Below are 14194 nucleotides of genomic sequence, written 5' to 3' on the forward strand. Positions count from 1 at the left end.
AATAGTATTAAATAATATTAGTATTTACTGTGTACTAATCCTAGTCCTATTAGGATTAGTACTCCTTAATCCTAGTCCTATTAGGATTAGTACTCCTTCCTATATCTCCTATATATATCTCCCATGTATTCCCTTATTAGGTTAACACTTCAATACAATCAATATTCCTTCATATATAATCAACCTATTTCATACTCTGACATATTATCACTTACATGTCATTGTCTACGATATGATCACTACACTTGACATCCATTCAAAATTGAACGTAATAATCTTGATAGAACTGACTTTGCGCTGTACTTTACGACTATTGTTTATGATCTATCTAACATGATAGTATTCTTCAATTATCATTAAGAATTTTACTAGCACCTATATAAAAATAATAATGTCTCTATAATTTTCAAATCCCGAATTTCCTCGTTAAACAAGTTAAAGAAGCATTATTTGTGCACAAAAAGCAAATGCTCTAAGAAAATTCGACCTTATCTTAATGGCTTCTAGGCTCTAGCTACGCTAGCTTGTTACAACTATTCCTCAATTTCCAACTTATTATTGCCCTTATGGCCCATTTCAAAGTTAAATAAAATAAATTGTGATGAAAACTACACCAACTATTTAGCATATACACTACTTGAAAAAGTTAAATGATTTGTTCTTCTTATTTTCTTATTAATTAGGTTCTTTACTCACAGGTTAGGCGAAAACACACAAATAAGATACCCCTTTTGTTCCTATTTGGTGTAAGATTTTAAGTATTTTGAGTCATTTTCTACTTTATTTGCTTTGACTAAATAAATATTTTTAAATTTAAAAATTCAAAAATCTTTATGACTTTGTGTCGAATATAATTTTTATCTTCAAAATTTTCATTTAATAGAATTTCAAATCTCAATATTTTATCTTTTAAGTGACATTTTAGTCTCGTTAGAAAGTAATTGGCTAGCTATCAAACATATTTAAATTGTATACTGAATTTGTGAGAAATTTATAGAAGCACAATCTCCTCCTTCCCATTCCCCCTCCCCCTCTTCATTAATTTTCTTTGGACCCTTACCCCTTTTTTATTCCTTTTCTTTTAAAAAAATTATAGTAGTTATTGGACTTTCAGATGAGAGGAAGACTTCAATTAAGTATGCGTGATAGTGTGAGATATCTCAAAATTAATTTAAATAATTTTTTATCTTGATTGGTTGAGACCTCACGACAATAAATTTTATAACTTCAACTAAATAAAATCAATTTTTAACTTTAATTTAATTATGAAATATCTCACCTTGTATCGTCAAATTTAAAATTATTTTATTCCATTTTTCAACTAATATATTAAACTAAAGCTATAATCACAAAAGTTATTCTTTCAGAATAATTTCATCCGCAAATCAAACAACACGTAACTTTTTACCTAAAAGTAAAAAAGACAAAGGGAGAGAACTTTAGAGGACAAATTAAGTTTGTGTTATAGAACTTTATATTATACAAAAATAATTGAGGAGCATTATCCTAAATGGATGAGAACCATAAGTTTGTAGTGGGCATTACTGTTGTAGATGTCAACCGAAACCTAATTCCCACGTGATTATGGAGAATTTTCTTAATCAACTTATAAATAATTAAAGATTATCATCACAAAATATTCTAATGGGAATTAAGGGATCGAATCTAAAAGTGTTAAGCTTTATTGCGGATCTCTTAACATGTGATTTAATTAATTATATGTTAATCATTCCTTTTAAAATAAAATAATACATGCATAGATAAAGGAGGAAATTAAAGAGTTCATGGAATAAAAATAATTAATTATGAATTAAAATATGAGTTAATGTAAATATCTCAACCTTATTTTATTAGGAAAGAGACTTGCATCAAATAATTAGGACAAATAGTATTGGAGTTATAATTTTAAAATTTATAAAGTTAAAAGATCAAAATCTATCAGTATTACTGGTTGTAAATGAATAACTTACGTAAATATGGAAAAATTATGCGGTTAAGTAAATTTATATTATTTAATTACTCATCTTAGTTATAGTTTGTTATAATTATCACTCGCGACTAACATTATACATTAATTATGTGGGCTGACTTCAAGTTTGTATAATTAGCCACATTTCTATATGCATAATTCGTCGGAATGTACAAGTACATATATATAATATACAATTATCTAACTGATATACATATACAATTCACCTCTCTCCCACTCTCCGTCCTCTCTCGCTCGCCTCTATCCTCCATTCCTAATCTCGCTCGCATCTCTTTCCTCTTCCAATCTCTCTTGTCATATATACAAATGCCTAGTATAATATTCAATCATCTAACCGGTATCATATACAATTCACCTGTCTCCCACTCTCTTCCCTCTCTCTCTCTCGCCTCTCTCCTTCCTCTTTCAATCTTGCTTGCCATATATACAAATACATATGTATAATATATAATTATCTAACCGATATACATATACAATTCACCTCTCTCCCACTCTTTGCCCTCTCTCGCTTGCCTCTCTCATCTCTCTCTCCAAGTATCGCTCGCCTCTCTCTCACTCTTTGCCCTCTCTCGCTTGCCTCTCTCATCCAAGTCTCGCTCGCCTCTCTCCTCCCTATAAAATTAGCTACAAATTATAATTATCAAACTATAGCTATGGAGAGTAATTAGGCTATTTTTGAGTGGCTTTATGTGAAAGTTTCTCGACAAGTATTTGATATTTCTTAAACATAAATATAAAATTTAAACCAATATTATTGAGCTTGATCAAATTCATAACATACATATTTGCTCCGCCCCAATATAGAACAAGAGAGGATTGGGTAAAATTTACAATTTTGGAATCAAGTCTAGTCATATATGTACGTGAAGCATATATATAGAATATATTCAACATTCTCAACTTAAATTATTTTGACGTCTAGATTTTGAATATATCACGTATCATAACTAATAAATGACATGATAATATATGTAAAAGTACGATCAAACTATAATAGTATATACGACACAAACTACAATCGTGAATGAAGTTAGAGGAATAGAAAAGACTTATCAAAATCAAACTTGAATTTTGAAGTCTCAAATTATTTTGAATACGATTCTTTAAAATATATATTTACAATAAAAATAAAATAGTACTATAAATATAGTATTACTTTATATATATATATAAAAATTTTAATTCAAAGAATAAAAGTACTAACAACAATCACGTTAAAGTTAAATGTATTGATTCTCTTCTTAGACTTTCTCATTATTCTTTTAGGATTTATTTTTTAATTAAAGGAAGTGACCATAGTCACCATTTTTGTTAAAATAAATGGACAAACTTGTCCAAAAGACATTTAGGATATATTCGAATAAAACTTAAAACTTTATTACTCCAAATGAACATTTAATTGTATATGTATAGTCTAATATTCGCAGATATTAATGTAGCAAAATTCTAAGGCATTTTCCTTTTTGGGTACTTTTTGAGTTTTGGGACAACTTTCGGCAATGGTAACTTTAAGTACCAATATGGATCACTTCTTTGTCGTTAAGAATATTAGGTCTGAGTCCTTATGTATTGTATAAATACTCGAATCTTGCAATGCGTATCTTTAAAGTTAGTCTGATCCTAATATAAAATTATATCATGCTCTGACGTGAATATTAGATATCATATATAAAATAACTAAAACAAAACAGCTTTTGTTGGACTAGTTTGTCGATTTTGTAGTAAAATTAATTCCCTATTATTCCCTTTCAAAATATTTCACCTGTAAAAGATGATGAAGAGGACCGTATTCCACTCAACTTGAGATTTAAAGTGTAGTATTCCCACATACAATGAAAGAAAATGATATGTCAACATGCCAAGCTAGAAAGATAGAAGAGAAACAAAAAAAATTCTCTTTCGAGTTCTGTTTTCTCTAAAAAAAACTGATTATGATTATAAATTTATAATTTTTTCGAGAAAAATTGTATCTGCATTTGAATATCTTCTATCTATTGCACATGAAGATAGAGTTCTTTTACTTAATTATGATAAATTCTACTGCTATGACATAAACATCAATAATTAATTGTTGTTTAAATAAGTCAAAACACCCCCAACTTGTTGATGTAACACGTCTTTTTCATGGCTATCAATTTCTAATAAAATCAAGGAATTTGTCACCAATCACCAATCACATGTCTCTTAATATAAAGTTGTTGTTCTTTTTAATATTTTTAAAATATCTTTTTCTTTCGCATCTTTAATAATATTCTCGAGTTTATTCCTAAAGTATTCAAATCCAGAAAAACTTCACAAATATTATACCAAAATCTAACAGTTATTAATTTTCTTTATTTATATATGATTGTTACATATAGTAATGCTTCTAATATAGTACAAAGTTACTAATTTGTTTGTCTTTAAAACATTCAATATATAGTTTATGTTCGAATCAAAATCATATCTAAATTGGTTGAGCATATAACTGCATGCAATCATACATAAATAATGTTAGAATAGTACACGTCGTGAATATAACTTTTCATAAGGCAATATTATGTAATTTGCGAGTTGATGTGTAACATTATTCAAATTCATGTAATTATGGTCAAAAGTCAAAACGTATGCAAGCTTAAATTAATTCCAAAGTTAGGTAGATATTAATGCCGCGCCTTTAACTTGGCGTCAAACGACAGTTATGACTTTTAATTTTGGGCGTGCACGAGTAGAGACTTAAACTTGTATAAAATTAAATACTTTGACATATTTATCCTACATGACATCCTACATGAAAGTTTTGTATCCAACATAACGTCCTACACGTATTATACCATGTAAAACACGTATATCTACTTGATCATATAAATTTAAGTGTCTACTTGTGTACACTCAAAATTGAAGGTTATCCGTTGAAGACAAGTTAAGAATTATGTTTATGTATTATGTCCATTAATTTTATATTAAAAAAAAGTAAAGATCTTATAAAAGGAAAAAGCTCAATGTACCAATTGGATGACCTAATTAATCTTTGCCAATTTAAACTTATTCCTTTTCTCTTTTCAACTTTGTTTATCTTTTTTTGTGTTTTCTATACTCTCATATTGTAACGTACTAATTTAAATTTGCATAATAAGATTCATTTTTGAGGTCGGTCACTTTCGTCTAAAAAATTTTCTATTTTCAAAGCTTAAATTCAAAATCGCTGATTAAGAATAAAATAATATCATCCATTAATCCATAATAACTCTTATTATTAATTTGTTTCTCTCTTTTTGTAATATTTTGAACCATGCAAGTGTACTCAAATAGCTAACCAGTCCAAGTAAGTCACAATCAATAGAATATTCTTTGTAGTAGTGATAACCAGTTGAGCAATATTTTATCATATTCCATTTTTCTCTATCCTAAAAGAATCTAACTCTGATTGGATATATATAAAATCAGAATATTTGTATAACTAATGCAAATGATTAAAGGATAAATTCAGTCATGTTTAGTAAATAATTAAGAATGACATTGTATTGAGGAATACAAATTAATTAAAACACGTCTATTTGTAATGTTGTAGCAAATTATTCGAAAGTCAAATTAGTGTTTTTACCATGATTTTCTAACATTTTAATCAATTTGATTATAGAATATTTAAATTACAAATTTTCATGGTATTTTTTAATTTATAAATTCTATGTTTAAATTCATATTTCAAATTTATATAATAACCATTCACAATATATACATGTATCTAGTCATTCATGAACGAAGACAGTGATAAGAATCTTACCTATTATTTTAAAATGAAATTATCGTTGATGAAAACACTTTATTTTTAAAGTGAAATTTTTTTAATAAATTAAAGCACTCAAAATCAAGGTAAATAGTGCAAACTAGATAAAAAATCATTTTTAATTAATATGATGAATTAAGTCGAAGTTAAAGAACAAATCAAAACAAAGAGAAAATTTTCTACATTTATATACCAAAATTAGTTTATATTTATCAAAAATAGCTGTATCAAAACTCATTTCCTTTAAAATTATTATAGATAATTATTTCAAAGGAAAAATGACAAAAATCCGTCCTTTAAGTTCACTTATTATTTTTATCCCCTATTAGTTTTAAAAATACCTAAAATTTCTCATTTTTAAGTCTAATGAGGCGGATATAAAAATGTGACAAAAAATAAGGCGGATATAAAAAAATGACAAAAAATGAAGCGGATATAAAAATGTGATTAAAAATGAGACGAATGCAAAAATATAAAGATGAGGCGGATATAAAAATGTGACAAAAAATGAGGCAGATATAAAAATGTGATAAAAAAAAGACGGATACAAAAATGTAGAAATGAGGCAGATATAAAAATGACAAAAAATGAGACGGATACAAAAATGTAACAAAAAATATATAATGTATCCGCCACCTTTTTATTGTATCAGCCCTATTATATATCCGTATTTTTATATATTTTTAAAAAATTTTAATCATTAAAAACTTACAAGGGACTAATGGTCAATTAACCATAAAAGTATGATATTTACGTCATTTGCCCTTATTTTAATCCGACTTTACCAATAAACAAAAATGGCTTAATGTTCTATTTTCTTTATATAGGAAAAAAACAAAGCTCCAAAATTAAAAATGGTTAATTTAATATTGACGTCATTATTTTGACACCATTACAGTTGTCCTTTGTCACCGTCACCGGCTCACCGCTCTGATGCGGCGAAATAAAACATGTTCTTATAAAATTCGCCACGTGTCTACCACAATATCAACGCCTGTCATTTTATCAAACCCTAAATCCCCCTCACCCACATTTTTTTTTTATATATATATATATCCCCAATCTCTCAATTTCACTTCCTTCTTCTTCCCTTTACTGATAAACACACACAGTATTAAAGTTTTTAGAATCAAATCCCTCCAAATTCACCAAAACCCTAACCCTTTTCCCCAAATTCAATCCCAAATTCACAAAAAATGTGGTTCCTTTGTTCCCGAATTCAATTGTGTTGAAAACTTTATCTGAATTGCTTCGTTTTTATCGCCGGGTCGGGTTATTTGTGTATGAAAATGGCGGAGCCGATGAGGAGATACAGTGTTGGATACGCGTTAGCTCCGAAGAAACAAGCGAGTTTCATTCAACTTTCCCTTGTGAACCTTGCTAAAGAACGAGGGATTGATCTCATTAAGATCGATACGGAAAAGCGCTTGATTGATCAAGGACCGTTTGATTGTGTGCTACATAAAATGGACGGTGATGATTGGAAGCGTCAGCTGAAAGAGTACGGATCTGAATTTCCTCAGGCGCTTATTATTGATTCCCCCGAAGCGATTGAGCGGTTGCATAACAGGATTTCGATGCTTCAGGCGGTGGGGGAGGTTGAAATCGACTGTGAAAATGCTTCGTTTGGGATTCCGAAGCAAACTGTAATCTATGATGCAAAAATGGTGTCGGCTATAAACCTTGAACATGAAGGTTTGGAATTCCCGGTGATTGCGAAGCCATTGGTGGCTGATGGAAGTGCAAAGTCGCACAAAATGTTGCTTGTTTTCAACAAGGATGGGTTGAGAAAATTGAAACCGCCTATTGTGTTACAGGAGTTTGTGAATCATGGGGCAGTGATTTTTAAGGTGTTTGTGGTTGGTGATTATGTCAAGTGTGTCAAAAGGAAGTCTTTACCAGATGTAAAGGAGGATGGTTTAGGGAGAGTAGAGAGTTACTTGCCATTTTCTCAGGTTTCGAATTTGAATAATTTTGAAAAGAATGATGATAAATACTATAAGTTGATGAATTTGGAAAATGCTGAATTCCCCCCTTTGAGTTTTCTTACTGATATAGCTAGGGGACTTAGACGGGTGACAAAATTGCATCTTTTTAATTTTGATGTGATTAGGGATAATAGAGTTGGAAATAGGTATCTGATCATTGACATTAACTATTTCCCTGGGTACGCAAAGATGCCGAATTATGAGAGAGTGTTAACAGACTTTTTCTGGGATGTTTTGAATCAGAATGATAAGAGCTTGGGGAGTTTAAAGAATGTTCACTGTGAAAAGGAAGTTAGGGTTTTGGTTGGGAATAGCGGGTGTGGCGAGGATGAAGGAACATTGCCTGTTTCACCGCTTAAGATAGAAGAAAATGAGAACCCTATTCAGGTGTGAAATGTTAAGTGCATAACTCAATCTGGTATTTGGTTGTGGGAAGCAACAGGTTGCTCTGCAAAATTTGCTGAAGTTCGAGCAAGCTGCAGGGACTTATTTTAGGTAGGGAGTTGGTACATCAGTTAATAAGTAGGTCCTTTGCTTGTGATCATGTCGTCTGAAAACATTAGATGGTAATCTTTGTTCAACTTGTACATTCTATCTTTGCAGTGAGATAGGTACCTTTTCAGATACTCTTTATAAGGAAAACCAAGTTTTTCCTTCAAGGCAATTGTAATTCCTGGCTGAAAATATCTTAATTTGTGCCTTTGACAACTTTGATAATTGAATATTGCTGTTTCTCTCAATGACTGTTCTTTAAAATATTTTCCACATCATGCTGCTTTACAGGGTGGTCTTATTGCACATGAATTTTGCATTTCGAATGATGTCACTTACTGCTTATGTAATTTATTCATGCAAGAGGGATCAAATTCCTAAGAGATTAATTTCTATGGCATCTGCATGACATATTCTTGATTGTCTCTCGCGTAGAAGTTATTCTGGAAGTGTTTGTAGATGAATATTCCTTTTCTGAACTACATTTTTTATGTTCACCACAGTTCAAACCCTTATTTGGTAGCTTAAGACTAATTTATGTTGAATATCAGTATCTTTTCTTTGATAAGGTATTTTATTAATGTTGGAAAAATCAGCTGATTGTATTTTATGCTTTTTAGTCTTGTCAGATGCAAATTTAGTTCATCATGAGCCACAAGTTAAACCCTTGTTGCATGTTTCATTTTCACATAATGTGGGTATAACATTAAATCTTAGAGTTAGATTCGTCAGTAGGTAAGGCTCAGCATGCACTAATGTAGTATCTCTGTATTTTTAGGGTAGTTTTCTCTTTTCCATTTGACTCTTGAGAGTGAATGCTGAATTCTGTTGCTGCTTTAGAGTTGTTCGTGGACTTTTGCTATTTAAGTAATATGACTGGGACACATCGGAAGAAAACTGTTAGTATTGGCCTTTCCCCTAAGAATTTGCTGTCGACGTGTTTGTGGTCAGGAAACCCTTTGGCATAGACTCAATTAATTGTGTTAGTTGGCACGTTTCTTGAAGATTGATTAATATTAGGTTTTTAGTTTTGCATTGAGTTGATTCTTGTGCTGCATGGTTGTAAGACTGGCTAGGTTATATGATAATGAATATTGAGCTTCTAATCTCCAACATATCTACAAGGCGAGTGCCATAGAAATGTGGATGTTACTATTATTTGTGCATGTAAACACGATCAGAAATGTTACATTTAACAATAAGTGCAAGCAACACATATAGAAGATAAAATGGAGAGACCGTCTTTTGAGGCGGTTTGTTCATGACCTACATTGCCCTCCCTAGGCACCGGTCTATAGGTGTAAAACCATGGTGATTGTAGGTGTTAAAAGTGGTTGAGACACAACTAAAATTACATGGAAGGAGATGTTCCAAAAGATAAACGATCTCTTGAAATCCATAAAGAATTAACAAAGAATAGGGCATGACGGAAAAAAAAAAGGTTCATACTAGGTGATACTAATTACGTAGTTGGATGAAGGTTTAGTCATTCTTGCACATTACCTTAGGTCCAAATTTAGAAATGTTCTTTTGTGCACTCCAATGCCATCGAGCTTCCCTTCTTTACATCCAAGTTAAGACTTGGAGAAATGGAATAGAGGAAGTTAGGAAGTCCTAGGATTGGTCCCACTTTCAGGCTATTAGAATAAAGATTTAGACTCTCTTAAGTAGGAGCTGCTCTCTTCCATTGAAAGGTAATCTAGATTGCTAGTGAGACTTAAAAAACAGAATTATGACTAATTTTCCAGAGTGACAGTTTTTGAATCATTCAGGCATTTGTGTTGTATCTTTCGCAAGTTTCCTGCATCCACAGGCATAGATTTAGCTCTTATTCAATAGTATTTGTAGTTGTGCACATACATATCGAGAAAATAATGATTGTTAAACTTGTGGCGATGCATTTGCCGTAGTGTGAGGTGTTAGCATTTTCCTTGTGGGTTGAAGCAGACACCTGATGTGAGATGAAGAATGTTCATAATGAATTACTCTTATTGTAATTCGTTCTAAAAGAATGTATGGAATGAATCTTTTAGTCTTGTAGAGATGTTCAAGCTACTAATGAATGTAGACAACTTCAGGTGTAAGAGAATTTTTAAATACTGGATTGAGACATGTCTAAATGGATTCATACATTTGACCCCAACTAACTTGGGGTTGAGGCATAGCAATTGTGGTTGCTAAATTATGTATCAAGTTAGTGTTTTAGACAAGAGTTACCACTTACAAATAATGAATGTTCTGTAAAGAAATCGGTTATACGGGGACCTTTCCAGATCATCGTTATCTTACATCTTACTTGCATTGATATTTTTCCTTTCATGTAAGAGCCTTGTTTTTGGTTATTAGACTGAAAGCCTTGTCTTGTTTCTTAAAATTGCATGTACTCTCCTGCTGACTTGTTTTATTTTGAAGTGTTAATCGTAGACGTGATATGTGTGATTTGGCATGAGAAATTCATGGTAGTTCTTTGATCTTACTATTCTGTGTTCCGTTCTTTGCTGGATATACTATAAATGCTAGCAGTTTGATGTAGGATTGTATGCATTTTTTTCATTTATCATTGTATTTTCATGTTTAGTTACATAACTGCTCCAGGTTTGGATTGGTAAACCTTGGTTGCTCGACGTCAGCTCACAAGGATGATAGCACGCAACTCACATGAGTTACATGGAACAAATTGGCAGCAACTAATCAGGTATAAGTATGAGATGTCAGTTCCTTCTCTCGTTCTAGTGCATCGTCACATCTCCTCATACATAGCATGCGTCTCTGCAGTTTCATGATCTTGCACCATGTAAAAGCTTGTGTTGTAGAATGAAAGCGAACAAAATTGAACATTTGTGTCAACTTATATTGTACTGGTTTACAGATTTTGTTTGTGTTTCTGTTGGATTTGAGTATCTTGTTTCGACTTCATCGGCTGATCTGTCATCTGGTATTTTGTGTCGATAGATCAAAGATATAATTTTAGTTTTTCAGAAGTTTTAAGTGAAGTAGAGAGACAGGATTTGCTAGGAAATGAATTAAAAGTTATGTCTTAAGAAACGTAATTTATTCTTATGAGATTTTCATCAGTTTCTAAACTTATGCCTTGCGAATAAAATCGAAAAAACTTAATTGAACGGGCTTTCACCATTCCTGATCCAAAAAATTGAAACTAGACTATGTGATACTTGATTTTTGGGCTTTGTTTCTGGATTTAACCAAATATTCCCACAGGTCAATTCATGCAAATGTTACGACATGTTTAAATTAAAGTCGTGTTTTCCTTAAATTTAAATTGGAATTTCAATAAACATACATGTCGATACCACTTTTTTAGCTCATACCTATATGAAGTCGATGCATCTATGTCTTCGAGCATTTTAATATCTAAACAAAAGAGTTAAATGGTATACAAGAGAAGGGTTACATTGAGAGATAAAAAAGATATACAAAAATCAACATAAAATTGGAGGTGCATCACATGTCTACATATATCTACACTAAAACATCACAATCACAATTAATTCAAAAAATAAAATCTTCAAATAATATTTGCTTCATCATCCAGAACTTTTTCCAATTCACAAAAATCATCATAATAAGTGGGATTAATCATATCAATAATCTGCTGATCAAATGGTACTGAATTCTCAGGTGTAACTGGAACTAGTGAAGGAAGTGATGAATATTCTGAATTATAATCAACATTATTAATCATATTATTCTCAAAAGCACTCGAATTTTCGATCATATTATTGTCCGATAAATTATTTGAAATTGGAGAAGGTTCATTAGTAATAATTTGGTCATATGGAGCAATAATATTATTATTGTAACATTGTTGCATGGGGTAATTATTTTCTTGTAAAGATGGAATTGATGTAGGAGGAGGGGTATTTAGGACTTGAATTATATTTTGAATAATATGCATTTTGGCTATTTCTGTCAATTCAGCTTGTAATCTAAGAGCAGATTCAAAAGGGTTCATCAAATTAGAAAGGCTAAGAAGTAAATTTGGATCAGTTATTGGTTGATGTGTTACTGGATCAATTCCTGATTTGAGAAGTTTTTTCTTGAGATACGTATTCCATAAATTCTTGATTTCGTTATCAGTTCTTCCCGGAAGATGAGATGCAATTTTTGACCACCTACAAAAAATATAATATAACGTCAATGAATAATGTATAAATTATATATACCGACAGTACAAAAATTTGTATATTATTATTGTATATCAACATGTCATAGTAGGTATTATTATTTAACCGTACTCCTCATTTTTTACTAAGTAGTTAAGTATTTTTAAGACTTTTAGTTAATACATCTTGTTATTCGATCAAAATAATTAACAATCACAAGACAAATTGTATAAGAAAATATGTAATACTCTATTCTCAGATTTTATGTGGTATTGGTTGACTTGATATAATGTTTATAAATACTTGATATGTGTGGTCTAAAACAATCTTCAGATATACGTGTTATAGTAAATCATTTCATTAATATAAAAGGATAACTTTAAAGTGAAATGGATTTCAAAATTATGGTAAGTTGGGGAAGTAATAAAATATGTATACACATTAATGTAAATAAATAGATATATTTTCACTATAAATTTTATGAGTGGCTATACAGAGTAAAAGTTTCTATTCTTTTAACATATAACACACATTGGTGGTGTAAATACTTTTTACACCATCATACCATCATGTCATCTTTACTTGTTATAGTAGCTTTAACAGATAACCTATCCCATTTTCAGTATTTCAAAATCCCACTATAGAGATCGACTTACCTATAAATATCTTTGGTATAGAGTTAAAACTCTTTTTTTTTTTGCAAAATATTTTTAAAAACAATGAATCAAAACTAAACATAAACCATATCAAGAAATTAGAGGAAAAATATTGAGTAATCCTACTTGTTTCCAAGAAGAGAATGAAGGTTGATGATAATTTCTTCTTCTTCTTCTGAAAAAGCTCCTCTTTTAATATCAGGCCTTAAATAATTAGTCCACCTTAATCTACAACTTTTGCCACACCTATTTAATCCTGCTCTTTTAGGTATTAATTGCCAATTTCCATGTCCATTTTCTTTAATATATTCCACTAATTTTTCATCTTCTTCACTTGTCCATGGCCCCTTCTTTAAATCTTCATCAACTTTACAACATGGATATCTCCCCATTTTTCAAAAATAAAAAAAATAAGGAAATTGGAAAGTTTTAATTTTTGAGAAAAAAAATGGAGAAATGTGATGGTTTATATAATTGCATGGAAGTGAGATTTGGTATAGCATGAAGTCAACTATTTTCTTAATATTAAATTATTTATAGAGAGAAGTGGCCTAGTAAACCTTGTTTAGCTTATTAAGCAAATTGAATTAAATTAAGTATTAGGTAATGTATTGCTTGTGTCAATTTCACAAGAAGTGAGATTTTTTGTCAACATTTCTAAAAAATAAAAATAAAAATGTTGGTAAGCCACCAAGATTATTTGTTTTGGATTTTAGTTCTTTTTGGTTGATTTTGTTTTACTCCACTCCAACTTATTAGCAGGAGTGGATTTAACATGTAATTAACAGATTCAACCCAGCATAATATTTTTTTAATGGCTAATTAATTGTTAATACTCAATTTTTAACCAATAATTTCAAAAGTATAATAAGTTCAACGATAAAATCTAAATATTTTACTTATAATTTCATGTTACTTTTACTTTGAAGTTTCCTCGCAAAACGGACATATTTAATGTAATTCCACAGAATAGGATAAAAGAAAGATAAAGTGCATGCAAATACTATTCCTACTTGATAAAAAAGTTATTTTCGATAGATCCCAACTCAAAAAAAAAAAAAAAGGATTTCATGGAAAATATACTATTGATAACCTGACAAATCATCTTAAATATTAGTCATAACAGAATAAAATGATAGTCGAAGTATAAAAAACCCACAAATAATATTATACGACTA

At 30.4% G+C, this 14194-nt stretch overlaps 2 protein-coding genes across 2 annotated transcripts; one reads left to right on the forward strand and one right to left on the reverse strand.

Moving 5' to 3' along the window:
- Positions 1-6834: 6834 nt before the first annotated feature.
- On the forward strand, positions 6835-11136 carry LOC107026836 (inositol-tetrakisphosphate 1-kinase 1-like). Its single transcript, XM_027919354.1, has 2 exons — positions 6835-8239; positions 10832-11136. The coding sequence occupies exon 1, from the start codon at positions 7040-7042 to the stop codon at positions 8135-8137; it is 1098 nt and encodes a 365-aa protein (XP_027775155.1). The 5' UTR covers positions 6835-7039; the 3' UTR covers positions 8138-8239; positions 10832-11136.
- A 449-nt stretch (positions 11137-11585) lies between these two features.
- On the reverse strand, positions 11586-13412 carry LOC107027844 (transcription factor MYB53). The gene is made up of 2 exons (XM_015228899.2): positions 13143-13412; positions 11586-12369 (listed from the first exon to the last, which is right to left on the reverse strand). Exons 1-2 carry the CDS (start codon positions 13406-13408, stop codon positions 11763-11765), a joined length of 873 nt encoding a protein of 290 aa, XP_015084385.1. The 5' UTR covers positions 13409-13412; the 3' UTR covers positions 11586-11762.
- Positions 13413-14194: the final 782 nt, after the last annotated feature.

The sequence above is a fragment of the Solanum pennellii genome, chromosome 8 (genome assembly GCF_001406875.1).
Source record: "Solanum pennellii chromosome 8, SPENNV200".
NCBI lineage: Eukaryota > Viridiplantae > Streptophyta > Magnoliopsida > Solanales > Solanaceae > Solanum > Solanum pennellii.

Coding starts and splice junctions, on each gene's coding strand:
- LOC107026836 (XM_027919354.1), top strand. CDS start 7,040: ATGAAAATGGCGGAGCCGATGAGGAGATACAGTGTTGGATACGCGTTA.
- LOC107027844 (XM_015228899.2), bottom strand. CDS start 13,408: ATGGGGAGATATCCATGTTGTAAAGTTGATGAAGATTTAAAGAAGGGG. Junction 12,370..13,142: donor CATTCTCTTCTTGGAAACAA/GTAGGATTACTC, acceptor TATTTTTTGTAG/GTGGTCAAAAATTGCATCTC.